The sequence below is a fragment of the Alnus glutinosa genome, chromosome 7, assembly GCF_958979055.1.
Source record: "Alnus glutinosa chromosome 7, dhAlnGlut1.1, whole genome shotgun sequence".
In the NCBI taxonomy this organism is placed as follows: Eukaryota; Viridiplantae; Streptophyta; class Magnoliopsida; order Fagales; family Betulaceae; genus Alnus; species Alnus glutinosa.
In genome coordinates this window covers 7,021,429-7,045,219 of record NC_084892.1, presented here as the reverse complement: position 1 = coordinate 7,045,219, position 23,791 = coordinate 7,021,429, and the positions used below count along the sequence as shown (strand labels likewise).

At 36.3% G+C, this 23,791-nt stretch overlaps 3 protein-coding genes and 1 non-coding gene across 4 annotated transcripts; 1 reads left to right on the top strand and 3 right to left on the bottom strand.

The window, feature by feature from the left end:
- Nucleotides 1–7,381: 7,381 nt before the first annotated feature.
- Nucleotides 7,382–10,387, bottom strand: LOC133872461 (cytochrome P450 705A22-like). Its single transcript, XM_062309968.1, has 2 exons — nucleotides 9,365–10,387; nucleotides 7,382–8,241 (listed from the first exon to the last, which is right to left on the bottom strand). The coding sequence occupies exons 1-2, from the start codon at nucleotides 10,361–10,363 to the stop codon at nucleotides 7,612–7,614; spliced, it is 1,629 nt and encodes a 542-aa protein (XP_062165952.1). The 5' UTR covers nucleotides 10,364–10,387; the 3' UTR covers nucleotides 7,382–7,611.
- A 2,514-nt stretch (nucleotides 10,388–12,901) lies between these two features.
- LOC133874271 (cytochrome P450 93A3-like) lies at nucleotides 12,902–15,388 on the bottom strand. Its single transcript, XM_062312152.1, has 2 exons — nucleotides 14,418–15,388; nucleotides 12,902–13,653 (listed from the first exon to the last, which is right to left on the bottom strand). The coding sequence occupies exons 1-2, from the start codon at nucleotides 15,339–15,341 to the stop codon at nucleotides 13,039–13,041; spliced, it is 1,539 nt and encodes a 512-aa protein (XP_062168136.1). The 5' UTR covers nucleotides 15,342–15,388; the 3' UTR covers nucleotides 12,902–13,038.
- A 3,015-nt stretch (nucleotides 15,389–18,403) lies between these two features.
- LOC133874069 (3,9-dihydroxypterocarpan 6A-monooxygenase-like) lies at nucleotides 18,404–21,865 on the bottom strand. The gene is made up of 3 exons (XM_062311902.1): nucleotides 21,349–21,865; nucleotides 19,322–19,765; nucleotides 18,404–19,196 (listed from the first exon to the last, which is right to left on the bottom strand). The coding sequence occupies exons 1-3, from the start codon at nucleotides 21,823–21,825 to the stop codon at nucleotides 18,579–18,581; spliced, it is 1,539 nt and encodes a 512-aa protein (XP_062167886.1). The 5' UTR covers nucleotides 21,826–21,865; the 3' UTR covers nucleotides 18,404–18,578.
- LOC133874402 (U5 spliceosomal RNA) lies at nucleotides 21,045–21,162 on the top strand. Its single transcript, XR_009901266.1, has one exon. It is a non-coding gene; the product is annotated as a U5 spliceosomal RNA (small nuclear RNA).
- Nucleotides 21,866–23,791: the final 1,926 nt, after the last annotated feature.

Sequence of the window (23,791 nt, the reverse complement as noted above, 5' to 3'; positions counted from 1 at the left end):
CTCAGAGCTTCAAACCCACCAACTGGGTTGTCTATCCCTCTCAGGGCTTCCTATCTGTCTCTATGCCTTAATACTAAAACATGTCATATTACAACCAATATGCTCCAAACAAGTTGCATACTATTAAATAAAACAGATATCAAAACATTATGGAAAGCTCCACTTGATCATTCTGAGTGAGTAAGGAATACTCACAGTCCTTTTTGTATAATCTCTCAGTTCTTCATCTGCAGTAAATATATATATATATATACGCATAGAATGTTAATATCTTTACTCATAAATCTTAATTTCTATTTAAATAATTAGGTACCATTATCTTTTAAAGATTTATATTAATTATCATTATAGAATTCATTATACATAATATCCAACATTGTTTATCGAAAGAATACCACAATTACTCCAAAATAGCTTGCTTAGCCATGATGACAAAACCCCAAAAATAGGACGTACAATCAATGGGTTCAACAATGACCTATACTTACAACCAAACTCAATACCCTTTCAAAACTTCTCGGTCATTCATGATTACTAGGGAATCATATTTTATTACTTTTGAAAACAACCATAGTTCTAGAACATCACATAACCGGTCATCAAGAAACACATACACCTAAAATATCACAGGTAACACACGGCCACTCCAAAACACCCACAGCCAACATATAATCAATTGAATCCCAAATCAGTACACACACACTATAGTCAAAACAGGGGAAATTCTTGCTAAACGTAAGTAGTAGGAATCCAAATTCCAAATCATCAATTGATCCCAGAATTTAACATAATCTGAAACAGGTACCTAAAATCAATATACATCACCGTCAATAGGAATCCAAACTCAAGATTATTAACACACCCAAATTGGCCAGCAAGACCTAATCCCACAATAATTCCAGCAACTACAATCAACATGAAAACCCATACACTGCAAACAGACCAGACACGGCCAAAGAAAACCCCAAGCTATTACTCAATCACCAAAACCAAATCAGACTAATACTAATTTATTCTAATTTAATCATCGACTTAATATTAGGAAGTCTCTTAGATAGTTACCGGAAATTCCCATCGGAATCGCGCCTCTGCCCGCCGGAAAACAGATTCGGGTTGCCGGAAGTCGTGGGTTCTGGGTTGCTGCCGAGATCTGGGATGGGCTTCTCGGCTCATGGTCACGGGCGATTCTGATTTCTGAGCTCACGGGTCACACACAGGTCACGGGTCCACGGCTTCGTCGGGTTCTGGGTTCACGGTGGAAGGCCGGCTACTGGGTCGTTCGGGTTTGGGCTTGCTGGGTTCGGGGTTCGGGCTTTTGGTTTGCACGGGTTCGTCGGGTTCACGGCTGGGTTGGTGGCTTTGATCGGGTTTTGCACTCACGCGGGGTCTTCACGGTTCGGGTTCGGTTTCACGGCGGGTCTCTGATCACAGGTCCACCGGCGGTAACCCAACGGCGGATTGGGTCCGGCTGGGTCACGGTACCACCGGATTCTGCTCCACCTCCGGTCTCTCATCTCTCCCTCAATCAATTTCTCTCTCAAATTCTGCTTCTATTTCTCATCTCATCTCATCTCTGTTTCTTACTGACTTTCTTTCTCCTGGTCCCTCATCTCACTCTCAACTCTCAACTCTCAACTCACTCTCTCGATCTCTCACTCACTGCTGTGTCTCGGTCTTAAAAGAAGGAGAAAGAAGGAATAAAGAAAGAGGGAGAAGGGTGCCATTATTACAGCAGCAGAGATGAACTGCTTTGTAGCTGTCTGAGTGAAGACAGGCTAGCATTGCATTGTTTAAGCACCGAGAAGGACGATCGTGCTGAAGAAAATATATTAGAACCAAAGTGGAGGCAGGCTGTGTTTTTAATAAACTGAGTGGAGGAATCGGAACAACGTGCGACTGCTGAAATGATTTAAATAGGTTTAAATGGAATAAAACGTAAGAATGACGTAGGAGGCGGCTAACGATTTTAGCAGATTGTGTTTTAAAAACCGGGTCTTTTAATACAAGCAGTCTCATAAAAATACTGTTCTAAATCCGTTTTGAGTCTAGTTGTTTCATCGGTAATATTATTATCTCAATAATATTTAAACATAATAAATTTATAAACCAAATATATATTGCACATATTACACATTAATATTATTTATTAATATTATTATGCCAATTAGTCTACTGAATAAATCCGTCAGTCTATTTCATTTAATCTTAAATTCTAGTTTAAGACATTAATTGTATTACTAAAAATCTGGGGCGCTACATGATACATGGAAGGGACGACATAATTTTATAATGGTTTTACCGCCATGATTCATGTGAAACATTTCTTATCTGAGTGGGAGGATTCCATAAAAGGATTGGCCAAAACTAAAGAACCTAATACGATATGGTCATGTGTTATAAAGTCCAAGTGGGAGAATGTAATATATATTATATTCCTTTTTTGGTTGTGGCCTTTATATCACATTTACGGTGTTTACTATGTTTATTATTTTTTAATAAACATATACGGTATTATGGATATTTCTATTAATTTAGATTACCGTAAATATGGAATCAGTATTATGGTTATTTCTATTAATTTAGATTACCGTAAATATGGAATCGGTTAATTGATTTTAAAAAAATCAATTAACGATATTGTTTCCTTGATGGAAGGAAACAATACGGTGTTTACCATTTGAGGGTCCCTAACCTAGCCTATAAATAGAGTGCCTGTGTACACCATCAGTACAGCCATCAAGCAATAGGCATAGGTTAGAAGATCCCTCAAATAATCTTTTCTTGTTCTTCAGATGGATCGTGGAAAAGCTTGAGCAAATATGGCTAGAGGTAAGCCTGAATCCTGTCTTATTCGTTTTCCGCTGCGCATGTTAGTTTAAGCAAATATGTTGAATATTTCTAACAACTACAGCATACAAGGGTGCTGCTAAACGGCTAGAAGGCCCCTGAACACCCATACTCCCAAAAGAAGACATGGCTGGAGCCGTCGAGCCAAGAACTTGCTATCGAGCAAAATACGGTCATGATCGAACTCCAAACTAAATTATACGTACTGGCCAATTGGTCAACATTTGACATCCTCGTACCCCTAATCAAGTACGGTGAATGGCAAATAGCCAGAACATGTCCGTAAGCCCCATGACAAACTATTGGGTGAATAGTTTCCCGATGAATGATGAAAAATGCCTCGATCTATTTCTCAAACATTTTGATACGTTCGGTGACCAATTTGAGCACCCAAAATCAGTTTTGCTACCACGAGCTACCATGCAAGATCCCGGCCATGGGAGGCAAGGTACCAAGTCTGAGCCCAGTGCCAAGGGACCAAGGACAGTACCTCTCTTTAGGGCTGAGCAAAAACCCGCATATCCGCCCCTACCTGCTGGCCCCGTCCCTCAAAACATGGGTTTTAAGTGTCAGTATATGGGTGTATTAGAAGCTGAAATATTCAACAACTTTTTTTTAGCCCATTAAAAAAGAATTGGGTTTGTCAATTTCTTTTTCGTATTATTTTTTGGTTCGGTTTAATTATGCAATTCATGCGTGTAACTGAGAATTTGGGTTCTTTTTTAATCGATCATCATGTGGTTAAGACTATGAGAATGTTTGTTCAATTCTGATATGTGAAAATCCCAGCAATTGAAATCATTGATTAATGGATGTTCTTGTGTTCTTCTCTGTTTGACACAAATTCTAGTCTGGTGTGTGACCTTCGTGGGTGTGATTTGGGCAGATCAAAAACTGTATAGAATCCCCGTGGATCCCGGCCCGCATCCCCGCTGATTCTCGCCCCGTTCATCCCCGCCCTGCACGGATGCAGGAAAATTTTAACGGGGTGCGGGGCTAAAAAAAAAAGGGCATCCCCCATGCTCAGCCCTACCTCTCTTAATTGACAAGGACAAAATCCAACAATATGATCAGCTAATTCGGCCAACTTTTCACACAGGAAAAAAAACCCATTTCAGCCCAAAACAGGACCCGACCGGTCCAACATGCACATAAAAAGGAAGACCAGTGGAAACACAAGCATTGCCATGCATCACGTGATCACGCAGTGACATTTCTTGCGCCTGTATATGCACCACCTAATTGGAGAGGAAAGTGTGCCTTAATTTGGTCCATACTCCATAATTTTATGTTTACTGTTTTATTAATTAATAATAGAAATAGAAAATGTGGATTCAGTTATTCCTCCTGGCCGGTTTAGACCATAAAACTGTTGGTAATGACAGGCCCGCATTTCAACAAAATGTAGTAATTAATAATAGCAACAATAATTCATGATAAAATCCATCCAAATAATTAATGGTACGGACCATAAAAATGTTGGTTAGACCACATTTTTTAATCAATTTGCATGATAATTAATCATCAACATCACCTTTGTCATCAGCAAAATAATAATAATGTCTATCAAAAACAAAACAAAATAATAATAATGAACAACAATAATTCAAATTACGATAGATACTTAAGTGTTGATTTGGACAAGTTATAATTAAGTGTTGTAGTTTTATCATCCCACTATATTAAAATTACGATAGATACTATATATATTGCTAGTTAATGTTATCAAAACTAATAGACGTCAAAAAAAAAAAAAATTAAATAAATAAAACACGTAAAATGGACATCTAACCTAATTAACATTTATTAGGTTTTAAAAAGTACGACCTTGTTAAAAAGCTTTCGGACTTTTCTGAAGTGTGGAATCTCTATGCATAAAATCTTTTCTATTGCATGATTATGATGACATCATTGACATGGACGATGATGATGATTTAGTGTTATTATTGTTGTGTGGCCTATAAATTAATGAGATAATCTCGATAGGAGATCGATGATGTGAGCATGCAGCCATCCGCAGTGGTCCATATATAGGGTTGAAAGATAGATAACAAGAGCTGCATCAATCTTATCTCGATCTTCTTTTCCGTGATATAATTTCTTTGTATAATATTTATCTTCGATCTCTTTCACTCTCCTTTAGTTTGAGTGGTTCAAATATATTTCTGACGATGTCTCTTAATTTCAGCAACTTCCTCCAACTCCAAGGGCACATATGTACGTGGCACCTTTATTAGCCAAAGACTCTCCCCTTTCAACAAGAATTCCCTCAAGATAGCCAACCTATTCTACTCCTCCACCCTTTTGAGTCCCAAACTCGATCGGCCTTCTCTTTTCAGCAGACAAACAACCTCCTAAGCTACTATAGCTTTAGCTCGAATAGTATTAGAGCATTCATAGTGAGATATCTAAATTTTTTTTCAAATTTTAGCTAAAAAATCTATTTTTATTATTTTAACTACGACTTTTAACAAACTTTTTACATCAAACTCTTTAAATATTTCTCTATTTCAACTAAATATTAATTTTTTATTGATTTTAAGCAATCACTCCTAACAAATGAGAAGAGATGAAAAGTGAAAAGTGAAGTAAAATGAGAGAAATGTTAAATATTTAATAGCTCATGAAATTTGTGAGCCAAATTTGGAGTGAAATTCTGACAAAAGTTAAAATAAAAAAATTATAGAGAGTTTGTTGAAGTAGACTTTTTTGAATTTTTCACTAAATTTTGATGATAAATTTGAAATAGAGAGTTCACTAGGAATGCTCTCAGTACCAAACCACAAGTAACGATTGAAAATCGATCTGCTCCAAAAGTTTAACAATCTTCATTGGGAAAATAAAAATCACAAACCATAAAGATTGAATGCCGCAGCAAAAGACAACTTCTTGGCCAACCAAGAATCAATTATATTCGAAATCTTGTCAATTATGCCACAATCAGCAGTTATAAGTTCTAGTGATGAGAGGGACTCCAAGATAGTGAACAGGCAATTGACCCCTTTCATCTCTAGACGAATTCAAGCTTCACTTTGTCTTAATTAATCCCTGCACAATACAAGGAACTTTTGTTGGGATCGTGTTACGTGCACGTAGAGTTTAGAAGCAATTCAATAGTTGTTAGGTATTAGATCTGTTAGGAAGTATTATCTATGTAGGTTGTTGTTAGTTTATCTTTATCTTTGTTAGTAATTCAATTCTATTTGGCTTGTTAGTAGGTTCTCAGGTTATATCTAGCTTGTTATCTCTATCTTTTTGTTAGTCGAGTTTTAGTGTGCTGTTCTAAATAGAAGTCTATTGTATTCCTTTTCTTTAAATAAGTTGCATTGCTATGGAATAAAATTAACAAAGAAATTATTCAAACTTTATGTTTGTAAGTTCCGAGCACCTCTAATTACTCAACCAAAGAGATTTAGGATTCCTCGAAAATCTTACAGCTAGAGTTATTTTTCTATTTTCTTCTCCAAAAATAGGGAAGCTAAGGAAGTACGATCCTGGTAATTTTTCAACTCATAAACCGGTTACACGTTCAGACACACCTTTTATGGATTGCCTCGATTTGACATTAGCATATGAAAACAAAACGAGATCATCTGCAAAACATAGGTGAGTAATTTGCAACTTTGAGCATCTGGGATGATAGTCAAACAAATTCCTATCGACAACTACCCGGCCTGCCATATCAATTTGGTTAACACTTCCATAGTCACCACAAATAGATAGGAGGAGAGAGAATCCCCTTGTCAAGATAAATTCTCATTCTAACGAATCATATATATATAGGCTTTCTTCAAATCAATCTTGAGTGTATATCTAGCTCTCCCTTTTTCCTTGTGATCATATCTCTCACCAACTATTGAGCAAGCAAGGAGAACATTTTTTAATATACTCTGGTTGGGAAAAAAAAGTTGTTTGGTTGTAGCTTATGATAGAATCCAAAGCAGGCAAAAATCTAGTAACAAGTATCTTGGTAATACACTTATATATTACATTGCAGCAAAAAATTGGTCGAAACTCCCCCATTGAAGAAGGATTTTTCTTCTTAAGAACGAGGACAATAATAGTGGCATTAGCTTTTCCTTCAACAATTCTCCAGTTCTGAAGAACGACTGCATGTATATATATATACAGCAGCAACAATATCTTTACCAATTAATGACAGGTCATGCTCTTTGGACGAAACCAGCTGAATAACCATTAGGCCAGGCCTCGGGGCTTTACTACAATTCATAGCAAATATAGTATTCCTAATCTCTTCTTCAGTCAAAGACCTCTCCAATATTTCTGCACATCGAACCTTTGGAATTATGGTGTTAATCAGCTAGCTGTTCCACTCTGGCTGCTTTTTTCTAATCAAACTGAAAACCACTTGTAGTAATCCCCAGCCACTATTTTTATCTAACTCATCTCTTCCACCTTCCCTCCATTTTCATCCCAAAGATATGCTTAGTAAAGTTTTTGGAAAAGATGTAATATTATGTAAAGCTATTCCATTGATATATCAAAAGTCACGAACTACACACTTGAAGGAGGTTAAGGAACCCATAAGGCCATAACTCGTCACACCTTATGCAAAGAAAATCGCTATTACAAATGAAACACTAAACACGTACATGCATGCCCGGTACTCATGGATGTATATGCTAGCTAGGAAACACTTATTTTACAAGGATTCTTAACCCTTTTTTTACAAGGATAATTAATTAACCTTTAGCACCAATGAGACCAACACAAAGAGCTTTCAATTCAAGGATTAATCATGCCTTAATTAAATGGATCGAAATGTGTGATAGGATAACACACAAGAGAGTGTGCCACCGCTCCTGCGTATCCCTTCACAACTTGTACATCAGCCTTCTCCCCATCTTTAAGTTTCCAGTCAAAACATTGGATCAGGGATCCGATGGTTCCGTGCAACACTATCGAAGCGTGTGGTTGACCAATGCATGATCTTCTTCCGCTACCAAATGGAAGGAAACGAAAATCCTGGCCCTTGGTTCCCATCTGCTCAAAAGTCTGATCACCGGAATTGTTCAAGAACCTCTCCGGTAGGAACTTTTCCGGTTCATCCCAAATCTTTGGGTCTCGCATGATTGCGTAAGAATTGATCAAAATCTTGGTTCCCTGCTTTATATCAAACCCACCAAGCTTGCAATCGTGGTGGCATTGTCTTCGAAGTAACGCCCCTGGGGGGTGTAGTCTTAGGGTTTCCTTAATGACTGCTTGCAAGTAGGGGAGGTTGGGGACGTCCGATTCTTTGACTAGCCTGCTGGACCCCACAACTGATTCAATCTCAACCCTTAGCTTCTTCGACACTTGGGGATGGTTGATGAGCTCTGTCATGGCCCATAGAATGGCTGCTGATGTGGTATCAACGCCCGCCAAAAATAGTTCCTATACATATATATATATATATAACATGTATTGATAATGTCTAATTAGATACTGTTTCACTATCGTACGGAAAAGACTTTCTTAAAACATTTGGAACGTAGACAATGACATCACATTAACATTGACAACCGTACCATGAAAGATAAATCACATTATTGAAGCAATTTTGTATGGTAATAATCATGGATAGCAAACAACAAAGAATTTATTTAATATATACTTTAATGGTTATTTTAGACAATTGGGTTGTATAAGTCGACTAAAGTTTTATCCTGGTATATATCAAGTATCAACGGATTCTTCCTAGCTAGCTCCAAACATTTGTAAAAATAACGAACATACAATCAACAAAAATAGCAATATTTTGTATGTAATAAAAAAGTAATGTTACTTTTTAAACTAACTGACGTGATATATTTTAAATAGCTTTTGCTTCTTCATTTTTTGAGTTAAAGTAACGGACGTGCAAAGCTACTTAAAACATATATGTTTAAAATGAGTGTAAATAATAGTATTACTTGTCATAAGTACAATGATCCTTCAAAAAGGTATGGAAAAGCTAATTACTAAAGTGGACCTGGTCAATGAAGATAATTAAGCTCTATGCCTTGCCAATGTTAATTAGCTTAATTCGGTCTAGCTAGCTTAATTAGTATTATGATAACTTTGGATACGAATGCAAAGTGATTATATATCAAAATTAAGGTACGTGCGTACTAAAAGCTCATAATTAATTGAACAAATCTGCATGGCTCATAGAATTAATGTGAGACTAACTTAATTATGGTTTCATCATATCATAATCATAATTCCTTGTCGAGTAAGAAATTATATTTAGGTTAACAATCTGCATGTACTAGAAATATGCAACCAAAAAAAAAAAAAAAAGGACTTTGAACTTAGTTTAGATGAATTAGTTGCAATTCTACCTCAATCTACATGTGCGTACAAGATAAATATGGTTAGTGATCGATGGACTATAAGCTACCATTAATTTATTAGCAAATCCTCCATGTTTAGAAGTTAATAACTTACTAATCAAGAACAATCTGTTTACTTCATATATAATTTCGTTAATGAAAGTCGCAAGCTTTATTTCAATAAACAAAAAATTATAACTTACTAAGAAGAAAAACTTGATCTGTTCTCTCGTCAGCTTCACCTCTGCTTTCTTGTCTCTGTAAGTCTCCAACAATATGTCCATCACATCTCTCTCTTCTTTTTCACTACCCTTCATCTCATTCTTTTCATAGTCCCTCATGATCTGCTCCAAAACACCATCAAACGACCAAAGTGCCTCCCGAAGCTTCTTCCCATATCCAGAGATGTCAAATCTCTTCAAAGGTCCAAAAACTTCAGTAAACCCCAACTTGGCACCACTCCCCATAATGTTCCTAACCAAATTCCTAATCTCTATAGACAGATTAGGATTCTCCGACCATTTCTTCCCCATCGCCATTCGACAAATCAGATTGTTGGTCAACGACGACAGCTCCATACTCAAATCGCTTGCTTCTCCTTTGCTAGCTCTGTCTAGAAGCGATTTCAATAGCTTCAACGTCTCCTGCTCTCGGATATCGATGAACCGGTCAATCTGTGGACCGGCAAACAACCTCGTTACGCATAGCTTCTTCATGAACCGCCAATAGGTTCCATAAGGACAGTTAATGAAACTGTCATCTTTGTATATCGAGTGCTGTTGGGGACCAAACACGTACTTAGACGCGAAATCAACATCATGGGTCTTCAGGATTTCCTTAGCTAGGGACGTGTCGGAAACTACAAGGAAAGTTGACGTTCCGATTCTTATTTGCATGAGAGGGCCGTAGCGCTTGGCTAGGGCTTCTAACGACGTCGGTAGTCGAGCGCTTAGAAGATGAAGGTGGCCGATGATGGGTAGGGCTGGTGGGCCTGGTGGGTGGCGAGCATTGGAGCGAAAGTTGGCGCATCTTTTGATGAAAGAATTCACCAATAGAGTAGCGATTATCCAGAAAAGGAAAATGTAGCAGTAGTCGGCAAAATCAAAAGCGGTGGCCATTGGTTTCTGGTATTGGAAATGGAAGAAACAAATTAATGGATTTTTCTTGTGTTTTTGCCAGTAAATAAATGGAACTTTTGACATGTATATATAGCGTTAATGGGAAATAAAACTACGTCCAAATTATAAGGTGTAGACGTAATCCAGGTTGCTTATTAAACTTCGATGGAAAATAATGATCCTCGATTTATTAGTAAGTTATGAAAAAAAAGGACCGATGGGGTTGATTCTTTGTATTATATGACTATAAGTTGCAGTATTTTAGTCTATTTAATTATATATAGTCTCGCTCGATCGCTACATTATTTGTCAGCTTCTTGCAATTCTTTATTTATTTATTTACTTTTGTCGGTATTATTGGATTTTAGAATTTTTATTACGTACATATAGCTAGGCCTTTCATTTAAATTTATTTTTCGATTAATTAGATATATATGACCCACCCACCCCCCCCCCCCCCCCCCCCCCCCACATTGCACTATATATATATATATATATCCCGTCAAAAAATAAACAAATGCATCAGCTAGCTAGCGCACCTACAATGTATACCACGTCACTGATCACGCATTTATTCACTTCTCTTCTCTACTCTCGTGCAACTTTGTTTGTCTAATAATTGCTCTTCTTTGCAACCATTCCTCATAGTCAGGATATATATAATTTAGCTTTTTCGATCTTGGAGATTTAATCCTCATATATATTTTTAGCTCTTAGATCCTTTAACTATTTGTTATTTCTTTCTGTTTGTAGTAGGAAAGAATCAGAATTTCTTATTAGTGGAGCCAAAGTATAAATGATGAGTTAATTAGCCTAATTTTGATAGGGATCGATCAAAATCATTTTTAAGCTCAAATTAATATGTATATTTAAATAAATATAAATATTTTAATAGAAAGTTTAAAATCGGGGACCGTAGCCCCTCCAGCTCTCCTGGTCCGTTTCCTGTTTGTAGTAGTTCAAGGTCTTATCGGGTAAATTACCAAAAAAAAAAAAAAAAAACAACAACAAATCTCATCAGAAAACAAATATGAGAGGAGCTCCTTCCTCTTCTCTATTTCCCTTTTTACTCCCCGCTTATACCCACCCCTCTCATTCTGGTTTTTTATTTTGTTTATAAGTGTTCTCCGACCAGATCAGCAATTTTGGCCTCTTCACTATGCATCTGTTTATTTACCTTCGTGATATGTCGTTCATCTCCTCCTTGGTCGCTGCTGCTGTTTGTTGGTTGTATTTTTGCTTTAAATAAGCGTTTTATTCTCTTTAGATCTGCCATCATAGGCGATCTATGGGATAAAGGTTAGTCAGGTGTGATGGGTTATCTCTCACGGTCGGTTTAAATAAATTTTATTATGATATTTGGCTACCATTGTCTTAGATCTAGTCTGTTCGGAGCAGATTTGTTCTTTAATTATTCTTGTACATTGATTAGCGAAAGATGAAAGTCATAGCTAGATAGCATTTTATTATAAGAATCTTATTTGTATCTATGCATGACTTTGTAACTTTATAGCTTGTGACTATAATTTTGCAGAGCTTTATGCTTTGTGATATAAGATCGAGTTTTATACTCGAAATCTTTAATCAATGAAATACTCAAATCTTTCGTTCAAAAAAAATATCAAAACATTAATAACACCTAGACGAGGGTGAAACCAATTCAAATCATTGAAACCACACAAATTACCACCAAAATTAAATGAAGCAATAAAATTTTTTTTTAAAAAAAAAAAAAAAAAAAAAAAAAAAAAAAAAAAAAACACAACGTACAATTTTGATGGTGAAGTGAAAACTTTTTGAAGAACTTTTCAAAAGTAAAACCACTCAGCAGGCAGCTAACTCCAAGAAAATGAAAAACCGTTTCAACATAAAAAAAAAAAAAAAAAAAAAAAAAAAAAAAAAAAAACAACAACAACAACAACAAAAACTAAAGCAAACATATAATATCGAATTTGAAATTTTACTTATATATCCACTATATAAGAATCAAATTATGATCAGTTATACTTACAAAAACTTTATAGTAAAACCTGAACATGTACCCAATAAATGACATGTTTGTCTTTTATCACAGTAACTTCAAAATTGTAACCATTCTTCTATCAAGCTTCCTCGGTTAAGTCTGAACTCCTGTGATTGAATACTTGAATATTTGTGTGGTTTATTTATTTATTTATTTTTTTTGAACAAATTTATGTGGTTTATTGAAGTCTACTAGATGTTAGAGAATAAAGGCATAGGAATGTAGAAGCTCTCTCAAAGAACACAAAACAAAGGCCTCATAGTTTTTTGAAATCGTGTCTTATATATACCGTACCGGTTTAGATAGCTTCAAGTAGTTTCCAAAGAGACTTGCCCAAAGTTTACAATATAAAGTCAGTGATATACAATTAAGAATCCTTTAAGCTTTAGAGTATATTGTAATTATATATAAAGTTGCCTTAGTAAATTAGGACTTTGAGATTCTGACAAGCATTTAATGATGTAATTATAAGTATCAGGCTGATTCATCAACTTAATTGCTTAGGTTATGAACAAGCTCAAGCTCAATCAAACATATACAAAACAAGCTTCAATTCATAAGGCTATTTTGAGCTTGGATCACACTCAAACTCACCTTTTATTATTAGCAGTATTTATTTTATGAGCAAATTGCGCACTAGAATTAAGACTATGATGAGTTTGTGGAAGCTAGATATATAACTCACCAGTAGTGCACAAATTATGTATGCTCCATTTCTAGGGAATTTCATGGTTGCCTAAAATGGATCAAAACGAGTAATTGGATAACACACAAGAGGAAGTGACATTGCTCCAGAAAATCCCGACGCTCCCTTTATATCAATCTTCTCCCCATCTTTGACTTTCCAGTCAAAGCATTGGGTCAACGCTCCAAGTGTCACTTGCGTCACCAGTATTGCATGTGTTCCACCAATGCATCGTCTTCTTCCGCCCCCAAATGGAAGGTAACGAAAATCCCGACCGTTGATTTCCATCTGATCATTGGAGTTGACCAAAAATCTCTCCGGTACAAACGCATCTGGGTCATTCCAATACTCCGGGTCCCGCATTATGGCATACGCATTGATCATCGCTTTAGTCTTAGCCTTTACATCAAAGCCGTTGATCTTGCAGTCCTTGGTGCTTTCTCTGAAGATGAGCGGTGCTGGAGAATGTAATCTTAGGGATTCCTTCACAACCGCTTGCAAGTAAGGAAGATTTGGGACGTCCGATTCTTTGACTAGCCTGCTTGACCCCACAGCCATGTTAATCTCATCTCTAAGCTTCTTAAATACCTGGGGATGGTTGATTAGCTCGGCCATGGCCCATTGTATTCCTGCCGATAAAGTATCAACGCTTGCCATAAGTAGTTCCTGTCACATTAGTTGGTAAAATATAGGTAATAATTAGCAACAAGCAAATTACTATTCATCCAAAGAAAAACTATTTAGTAGATTTTTATAGAATATTCGTACAATAGAGGTTAGTAACGGTCAAAAATTTATCATTGATTTTTTATTTTTTTTTAAGTTTTTGTTGATTCAACAATTGATTTTCACTATCACGTCACTTCAATCGCATCTCAGTCATATAACAATCTTCTAAATAACATTACTCAATACGGACAACATGATTTTATCCCTAAAGCCTTAATGACTAAATAACTACATTTAAAGAAAATGATATCGATCATCTGCTAATTAATTAACTAAGTTGACCAATAAACATTTTTGGTACTCTTTCTCAAGTTAAATTATATTTTTGGAGGATAGTTTTGATATTCGGTCCTTAAATTAAATGGAAAAAGAGATCTACTTTATCCTTGAAGTTTTTTCATTTTGAACAATAGTCTTAATTTCTATCCATTAAATTAAAAATACTGTTACATAAATTGACGAGGTAGCTAGCTCATCTCTAAGTTTCCCAAGCCATGCATGTTATGAATTTTTGCATTGGCATCGCTCTTAATTAATTGGGTTTGGATTTTTCAAAATTAATCTGGATTTTCAAGAAAAGAGAATACTTTAATTATATAGTCTAAAGAGATCAAAATCAGAAACTTTTCAACCAGGCTGCAATATATATATCAAGAAAACTATGTTAAGTGTATAATGTATCTGACTAATTATGTACTTACTATGAAGAAAAACTTGATCTGATTTCTTGTTATCTTCACTTCAGCATTTGTGTCTTTATAAGTCTCCAACACAATACTCATCAGATCTGCCGCTTCTTTCCCTTGCACGCCGTCTCCCATGTTGTCTTCGTACTCCTTCATGATCTGCTCGAAAAACCGATCATACCGCCAAAGACTCTCCACGAGCCTTTTCCCATGTCCGAAGAGGTCAAACTTCCTCAAAGGACCAAACACGTCATTGACACCTATTTTTGCCGCAAGCCGCATAATTTCCACGACCAACTTTCTGATCTCCTTGGCTCCCGTGGCGTCGTAGGCCGAACATCTCTTGCTCAAAGCCATTCTACACAGTAAATTATTTGTCAAGGTCGTTAACTCCGCCGCTAAATCGCACGCCTTTCCTTCTCCGGAGCTCTTCAACAGGGATTTTAAGAGATTTTCAATCTCTTGCTCTCGAATGTGGTTGAAACGGTCTAGCTGAGGGCCGGCGAATAGCTTGGTCATGCATAGCTTCTTCATGAACCGCCAATAGCTGCCATTGGGGCCCGTAACAAAACCAGCTCCGCTGTAAATGTTGTAGTTCGAAGGGCCAAATTCAAATCTGGAAGCAAAGTCAATGTCATGGGTTTTCAACATTTCTCTTGCGACAGCGGCATTGGAAGCAATAATAAAAGAAGTTGCACCAATACGTATCTGCATGAGCGGACCATAGCGTCGAGCTAAGTTTTGTAATGACTTTGGTAATGAAGGGCTCAGGAGATGAAGGTGGCCAATAATCGGTAGAGCGAGTGGGCTCGGTGGGTTCCGAATTTTGGCACGAGATTTATTGCATGTTTTGATCAAGAAACGCACCAAGAGATTTGAGACAGCCCAAATAAAAAAGAAGAAGCAGTAATCCACAAAATTAGACGAACTAGGGGCCATGAGATTTGATGCAGCAGATGGAAGATTGCTTTCTAGCTAGCTTCTGGTGTATGTCTGCAAGAAGTGAGTTAAAAACTACCAAACTAGCATTTATAGCGTGTGCATGGAGAAAAAGCATGCATTTAATGTGTAAAAATTGTGGTAATGTTTTGAAATTAAATAGTTCTAGTTTTGTCATTTCAGTACTATTTGTATATTACCATATATATATAGTAAAAATTATTAATTTTATGCACTGCAATAACTATTTTGAGGTGTTTGTTGAGATGCTCCACCCTTCCTCCAATTGTAATTTTATTTTCTTTTAATATTATGATTATCTTGCTTAGAAAGAAAAAGCAGCTATTCATATAAAGAGAGAGAGTGTGTAACGATCCATCTCCAATGACATAATATTGTCTGTTCTTGACTCTCCTGAACCAAAATTCTCAGGAAGTCATCATCCTGATACTACTCTTGCAGAAGCATGCTTAATTGCGAAATTCTGATAGGTTCATGGCATGGTCATCACGTACGGCTTTAAAACGCATTGTTTTTATAAGGATGCGTTTATACATATAAGTACATCTACATTCTCAAGTGATGTGAGACGTCACAATCACCATTTCTTAGGACCTAGCGTCCCCGCTGGCGACCCTTATGGGACCTCCTTATTCTTGGCGTCCCTATGAGTACCCGCTGGTGATCCTCATGGGCTTATGCACGCTCCCCATCTCAAGCTAGGCAATGACCGACTCTTATACCAATTGTAACAACCCACCGTCAACGACACAACATTATCCGTTTTTTGCTTCCCCGAACTAAACTTCTCAGGAGGTTACCTATTTTAATACTACTCTCACAAAAACAAACTTAAATGCAAAGTTCTGATAGATTTATAGTTATCACGATTTTAAAACGCATTATTTCAATCAGAATGTGTTTATATATATAAATACATCCTCATTCTCATACGATACATGTGAGACATCTCAAAAGAGAGAAGATAACAAGTCATATGATCGATGTTCCCACCTACCTGAGTTGCCATAGCAAGATCTTATATATATATATATTAACCGCACTTGGCAATCGTATGCACTAGACCTGATCGCTTAGGATAGTTTCATTTTAATACTAGCTAGCTATTGACTTGCTAGACTCCCTAGGGACATTAGGTTGCGGGAAAAACTTGATTATTGGAAAGAGTATCCGATCATTGATCTGGTTAATTTTTTATTTAATCAAGTACGTGTATACATTAAGTGCCTATATATATATATATATGTAAAATTTAGTACAAAGGAGACCTCGGGTTGCGGGTAACCTGTGGATATCTAGCCCTACATTTATATCAAATTTACTAGATTTCCAAGCCCTAGAATTGCGCGTGAAGCATATATATATATATAACCTTAGCCGGAAATTGCTACTGGTAAGGCCGGGGGAGGCGGACTCCGGTGTATAATTTACGCATCCATTACATGTCTGCTGACACTTTATAAAAATACATTTTTATATATATACAGATTGTAACAATTACAATAATACAGTAATAAATAAGTATGTACGTAAAAATTCCAAATAAGTTCATAGGTCTAACCCTCCAATAGTACCTGTCGTTTCTTTCTTTTTTCTTTTTCTTTTTTCTTTCTTTTTTCTTTTTTTTTTTTGGGTTATAGCCAGTAGATTTTTTATATCAAGCAACATCTATCCCGAAAATGCATAGAAAACAAAAATTGTCTATTGCATGTTTTTTATCATACCACGTACGTACAACAGTATGATCAGGTCCATTAATTATATTGTTGAAAGCAAAGACAAGCCGGAAATGCTCGTAGACAACGTGAAGGCCGGTGTGATCTTTTTTTTTATTCTTATTTTTTTTTAGACTGGAAACTCCTTAAAAGAGATCGATGGTCACTTCGTGTTTCTACTCCTAAAAAGTAAATCTCGGATTCATGCACAATATTCTTCACACGAATCAGATAAGACTAGCTCGACTTCACTATATATTACGGGAATCTTCTCAATAAAAATTGTGTTTAAGAACTTCGTTTGTAGAATTAATATACCGGTTGGAAAATTATATGTTGAACATAGTGGGTGGAACAGTACGTAATATATTATTGTTTTAATATTGCCACCATTAATAAAATTATGATGCAGATGCATGGAAACTGTCTCAATGAGTTTAATTTGGGAAACATTATTTTTGGTTTATTTTGGTGACAATAATCAACAAAAGATTTCTCTCGAAACATGACTGTAGTTGATTTGAGGGACATGCGCAGTCCCCGTGAAGAGTGCTTGCTTGCCCCAACAGCTCACTGTGTGGAATTCCAGATGTAGTGCACGTGCAATGAAGTACCACATGCACCATGTACGTGTCATTAAGATGTGTTTGGTTGAGCATAATTTCTCAATTTGGTTAAGAACTGAAACAATATTTAAAATGTGGTCGATTTAGGTTGATTAATGTAGTTAAAGGAAAATTACTTGATATATATATACATATATATGTTTAATTTATACTATAGTTAATTAATTAGAGATATTATATATGCTTACCGATGCTATTGTAACTAATTTAGTTATAGAGTCAATTATGATATGACGACGAACTTAAACGATTCGCTAAGAATAGAAATTAGTTACAAACAGGTTTGTAGTTAATTCTTACAAATTAATTTAATAAATTGTCAAGTATTGTCCCTTAGCATGTGAGAAGCATGTGTTTTTTTAATAGTAGTGTTTCTCACATTTTTTTTAATAGTATTAATAAGAAAACATGTATTTTTCACATACTTTAAGAACATATATCACTTTATTAGATTGGTTTGTAAGAATTAGGTACAAATCAGTTTGTAATTAATTTATGTCTATTGGGTGAAGTCCCGATTGAGAACGGTTGATTGATCGAGGAGCTCCGATGAGTGCTCTAGGACTACCAAAATTAAGGGGAAAAAAAAAAATACCCTCCTGCCTTCGTGGCATCTTGGCTAGCTAGGGGCTACAAAGATATATAGATCGATAGGAAGATATACTGCACGTACACAAAATATATGAAAAGATATCATAACTTGATACAAGTGTCATAACATGCCAATCAACCATGCATAAATAAGACATATTTCTTACAAAGAGGTACATACTTAAGCTTAAAATAGATGTAATCAAACACAAACCCTATATATTAGACCTAGCTTGCACGAATTCATTATATAATCCAAACACCAAGTAGTTTTGATGGGATGATTAAGTTGGAATAGGGAAACAAACAAGTGGTTTTGCCATTTCAGCAGCAAATCCTGACCCTTGCCTTAAATCAATCTTCTCCCCATCCGTCCCTTTCCAGTCAAAGCTTTGGACTAAGGCTCCGATCGCCGGGTGCATCACCAACATAGCAAGGGATGCACCAGGGCATCCTCTCCTTCCACTACCAAATGGAAGGTAACGAAAATTCTGGCCCTTAAATTCCATCTGATGCTCGCCGACTCTCTCCTCCGAGCTTTCCAAAAACCTCTCCGGTACGAACTCGTCGGGATCCGCCCATGAATCCGGGTCCCTCATGATGGTATAGACGTTAACAAGCACCCGGGTTTTAGCCTTCACAACGGAGCCGTTAACCGTGCAATCTTCAGCGCATTCCCTGATGATTAAAGGCGCCGAAGGGTGGAGTCTCAGGGTTTCCTTGATGACCGCTCGTAAATAAGGGAGATTTGGCATGTCTGATTCTTTGACTAGCCTGTTCGGCCCCACCACCGAATTGATCTCATCCCTAAGCTTCTTGAATGCCTGTGGATGGTTCATCAACTCTCCCATGGCCCATTGCATGGCTGCTGATGACGTATCCGTGCCCGCCATGAAAACATCCTAAGCACATACATTAGAGATTAGTACGTCGTTATAGTAATACTAACAACAATCAAAGTACGTAATTATAATAACCATAACAACAATAACAAAAGTACGAAAAAAAAAAAAAAAAAAAAACTCACAAGCAAGAAGGACTTGATGTCTTTTCTAGATAGCTTAACTTCAGCACTTGGGTCTCTATATGTCTCCAACAATATATCCATCAGATCATTCTTTTGGTCTCCTACTCCACCGTCTACGATCACCTTTGCTTCATGTTCCTTCATGATCCTCTCCACCAACCGATCAAACCGCTGCAACGCCGACACAAGCTTTTTCCCATTTCCAGAGAAATCAAACATCTTAAGAGGACCCAATACATCCCCGACACTTAACTTCCCTGCCAGCTCCAAACACGTTTTAACCAACTCATGTATCTCTTCAGCCTCATTCTCACTCCCGGAGCACCGCGTGCTCATTGCCATTCTACAAACTGTGTTGTTCGTCAACGTCGTCAGCTCGCTGCTCAAATCGCATGCCTTTCCTTCCCTCCAACTCTGCGTTATCCTTTCCACAAGCTTCGCAACCTGTTCAAATATTAATTAAATTTATCATTTTTTATATTTATCAATTTTTATAAGTATAAGCTTTTAAGATAAGTTGTATGAAAATAAAAATGAAGAGAAACTTCATTTAATCTCCTTTAACTTTATCACATTTATATATGATTACCCTTCTATTAAATCTTAATGAAGTGGTATCAGAATTTTTAAAATACTCTTTCTTTTTTTATGGAAAAAAAAAAAAAAAAAATTGTAAGGATTTAGGCGTTGATCAGAATTTAACGGAATTTGTAAAAATACTCACACTTAAATCTTCAAAAAAATATATATATTTAAAAAATAAATAAAATAAAAATAAAAATAAAAACTTCACTTATAACTCTTGATCTTTTATCACTTTTGCAATTAAATACTAAAACTTTAAAAATATCAATTTAGGTATCCATCTTTCAATTTTTTTCAATTTCAACCCTTCGTTCAAATTTTCCGTTAAATCCTATCAAAAATTCCAAAATATCCCTGAGCTTTTTAAATATATATATATATATATATATAAATTTTCAAAGATTCAGGCATGAGTATTTTTGCAAATTCCATTAAATTATAACAACGCTTAAATCCTTACAATTGTTTTTTTCTTTAAAAAAAATAATATTTTGAGTATTTTAATAGGATTTAACGGAAAATCCTAACAGATTTATGAAATTGAAAAGAAAATTAAAAGATGGATAGACTAAATTGAGAGATTTTGAAGTTTATGAAAGTAATTGAAAAAACGGGGACAATTCAAAGAGTTAAGTAGGGATGTACAAACTGAGCGGTTATAGCCGCTTTAAAATCGCTAGCCGCTTATAACCGTATAACAGTTTTCAAAAGCGGTTATAGAGTTTGAGAAAATTGGTTGATAACTGCTAACCGCTTTTATATATATATATAAACATTAAAGAGACTTATATATAGTATTACTCATATATATCAATGAAAATGAAAGTGATTTCATATGGAGTTCGTTGGGTATCAACCCTGGACATCTTCAACTATTTGAAATCAATCACCCTTATTATCCAAACAAAATATAAAAAAGAAGAAAATGATATGAGATTATGAGCCATATATCTCTTTCGTGTTTTTGGGCTTGGTCTTGGTTTCGGGCTTGTGGGCTTCACTCAAGTTATTCCGTGTAATTGAATCAACTCACGTGCTCTCTCTTTTCATTACAAGTCCCACACTGGAAAGAAGCAATAGAAACCCCACAATACAACCTATATAAAAAGGGAAGCTAGTTACTCTTGCAAAATCACGCAGCCGCGCGGTGAGCACAAAGCGAACTATTTTTTCGCCTTTTACTAAAGAATACCGTGTGCGCGCCGCAAATAGCGGCATACGCCTATTTTTGGAGGGTTTCTTCCTTTGAGAAGAGCCCACAAATCAGTCTAAATTTGTCTTTGTTTATTGTGGGACAGTGGGAGTTGTTTGTTTCTATTAAGCACAAAAGTCCTTAATATTGGAACATAACAATATTAAAAAGAGGTTAGCGGTTACAAAAATAACTGTCTCTTAGCGGTTGTGGTTTAAATTTTTAAAGTAAATGGTTAATTGAACATAACCTCTTGCTCGCGGATATCAACGGTGTGGTCGAGTTGCGGGACTGCGAGGAGCCTAGTCATGCAGAGCTTCTTCATGAATCGCCAGTAGTCGCCGTACTGGGCCATGACAAACCGGGAACCCCTGTACATGAAGTACTCGGAGGAGCCGAATTCCGGCCGAGAAGAGAAATTGAGATCTTGGGTTTTGAATATTTCTTTGGCAACAGCAGCGTTGGAAACTACAACGCACGTTGAGGCGCCCATGCGGATCTGCATGAGCGGGCCGTAGCGGAGGGCAAGGTTTTGGAAGGACTTGGGCAGGACTGAGCCGATTAGGTGGAGGTGGCCGATGATGGGTAGGGCTGGCGGGCTCGGAGGGCTTTGGATCACTGGCCGTGGTTTAAGGCAAGATTTGATGAATGAGTGGACAAGGAGAGCAGTGATGGACCAAGTGAAAAACAGGAAGTAGTACAGTATGTCACTGCTAGTAGTCGCCATGGTTTTGTGCTCTGTATGATCGGAGAATGATATGAACTTGTAATCTCCATGGCTGTATATATAACCAGTACTGCAGGAGCACCAAAATTATTCATTGATGTAACATTTTCCTAAAACACATTTTCAACTGTTCTTCGTTTTTTCCCTTTTGTTTTCTGACGTTTTTAAATTCGTGCATCTTGTTTAATTTCTTTGGTGGGAGGATTATGTGGGGACATTGGATTAATTGGATTTTATTTTATTTTTCCTCTTGGCGGGGTACCTAATTGTAAATTGAAGGGAAAACTTCACTTAATTTTTCTTTTAACGTTTATCGTTTTTGCAATATATCTTTCAAAGTTTGAAAATTCTCAATTTAGTATATCTAATTTTCAATTTTTTGCAATCTCATACCTCCATTATGATTTTTTGTTAATCCTAAATGGATGACGTGAAAATTAACAAAATACATTTGTATTTTTTTCTCTTCAAAAGAATTAATTGTAATTTAAGGGAATTTTCTAGTTTTATAAAGTTTACAAGGGTATAAAAGTCATTTTACCCTTTGACGGTCTAATTTAACCCCATATCCTACCGGGACAGATGAGAATGTAAAAAATTGAGAATTTTTTAACTTTAGAGAAAAGATTGCAAAAGCGACAAAAGTTTAGAATTAAGTAAATAAAGTCTCTTATGCTTTATTTGTTTCGGTGTAAAATGATTTCGGCATTTTACGGTGTTTGGTAGGGACGAAAATAATGGTCAACGAAAATCATTTTCGGTTTGACCGTAATACCTTCTTTAATTTTTAGAAAACGATTTACAGTTTAAAAAACCGTAAATCAATTTCCGAAATTGAACTCTTCGTCCTTGCACGCACATTTAATATCCGATTGCCAGAATTCAGCAATGGTCGGTCGTCGAAATTCAGGCGGCACCGGAATTCGGCAACATTCGGCGACCGAAATATTGCCGGGGCCGGAATCCAGCGACATCCGGCCACCGTCGCCGGTAGACCAGATTCCTACTGAAACTGGCCGAAATCCGGCCATGGTCAGAAGTCGGTCGAATCTTGCCAAATGGCCAGGATCCTGCCGAATCTAACTGGATCCGGAGGAGTCCGGCTGGAATCCGGCAACGGCGACCGAATTTACCGGATTCCGGCGATAATTGCATTTTCATCTTTCGTAATTTTTTCGTGCGAATCAAACACCAAAAAATTATTTTCGAGAAAATTATTTTTTTTTAAAATGATTTCATCGAAACCATTTTAAGATGAAAACCATTTTACGTCGAAACAAACGGAGCATGAAATCGAATTTGATGTTTTGATATATGATTTTTTACATATGATAAATATTTCATTATTTCTTTTAATAGGATCAGTCATAAATTAATTAATTATTAAAATATATTTTTTTAATTCAAATAAACATCATGCATGACTTCATTTCTTTCCATCTTGGTTCAGATCGAGGATATCATGATCAACCAGGTCAATAACTGAACATCCATGATCGACCACCTGAAATTACTTATTTGATCGATGTATCTTCTCAATCGTAAAGGGGATAGGATTAATCACAATCACGTCTGTTATAATATATGTTTCCAAGCTGCATCAATGGCATATTTTTATCTAACGTACGGACTTAGATTTACATAATGCATGTATACGTCTGTTCTTATGTGGTGCATGTGGTCCATGGAGGCCATGATATAGACCATTAGATTTCATTTATATGAGTCCATGCCATGCATGGATAATTTATACATCAAATCTCGGCCGAATATGGTGGAGTCCTCCTCAAGATTTGTACGAATTTATAGACATGTCTCTTCTTATTCTCACGTAATGTGGTCCTCGTGCATTATTGAAGCCGGGGTCACCCTCATGATATACATACACCATTAGATATCATTGTATTAGATTGATTCGTAAGCCCTGATTCTATGTATATATATGTTGAAATAGAAACAAACAAAG

Excerpts from the sequence above, each read along its gene's own strand:
- LOC133872461 (XM_062309968.1), bottom strand. The coding sequence starts at position 10,363 with ATGTCAAAAGTTCCATTTATTTACTGGCAAAAACACAAGAAAAATCCA. Across the intron at positions 8,242-9,364 it reads AGATCAAGTTTTTCTTCTTA|GAACTATTTTTGGCGGGCGT; the intron begins GTAAGTTATAAT and ends ATATATGTATAG.
- LOC133874271 (XM_062312152.1), bottom strand. The coding sequence starts at position 15,341 with ATGGCCCCTAGTTCGTCTAATTTTGTGGATTACTGCTTCTTCTTTTTT. Across the intron at positions 13,654-14,417 it reads AGATCAAGTTTTTCTTCATA|GAACTACTTATGGCAAGCGT; the intron begins GTAAGTACATAA and ends CTAATGTGACAG.
- LOC133874069 (XM_062311902.1), bottom strand. The coding sequence starts at position 21,825 with ATGGCGACTACTAGCAGTGACATACTGTACTACTTCCTGTTTTTCACT. Across the intron at positions 19,766-21,348 it reads TTGATATCCGCGAGCAAGAG|GTTGCGAAGCTTGTGGAAAG; the intron begins GTTATGTTCAAT and ends ATATTTGAACAG. Across the intron at positions 19,197-19,321 it reads ACATCAAGTCCTTCTTGCTT|GATGTTTTCATGGCGGGCAC; the intron begins GTGAGTTTTTTT and ends GTATGTGCTTAG.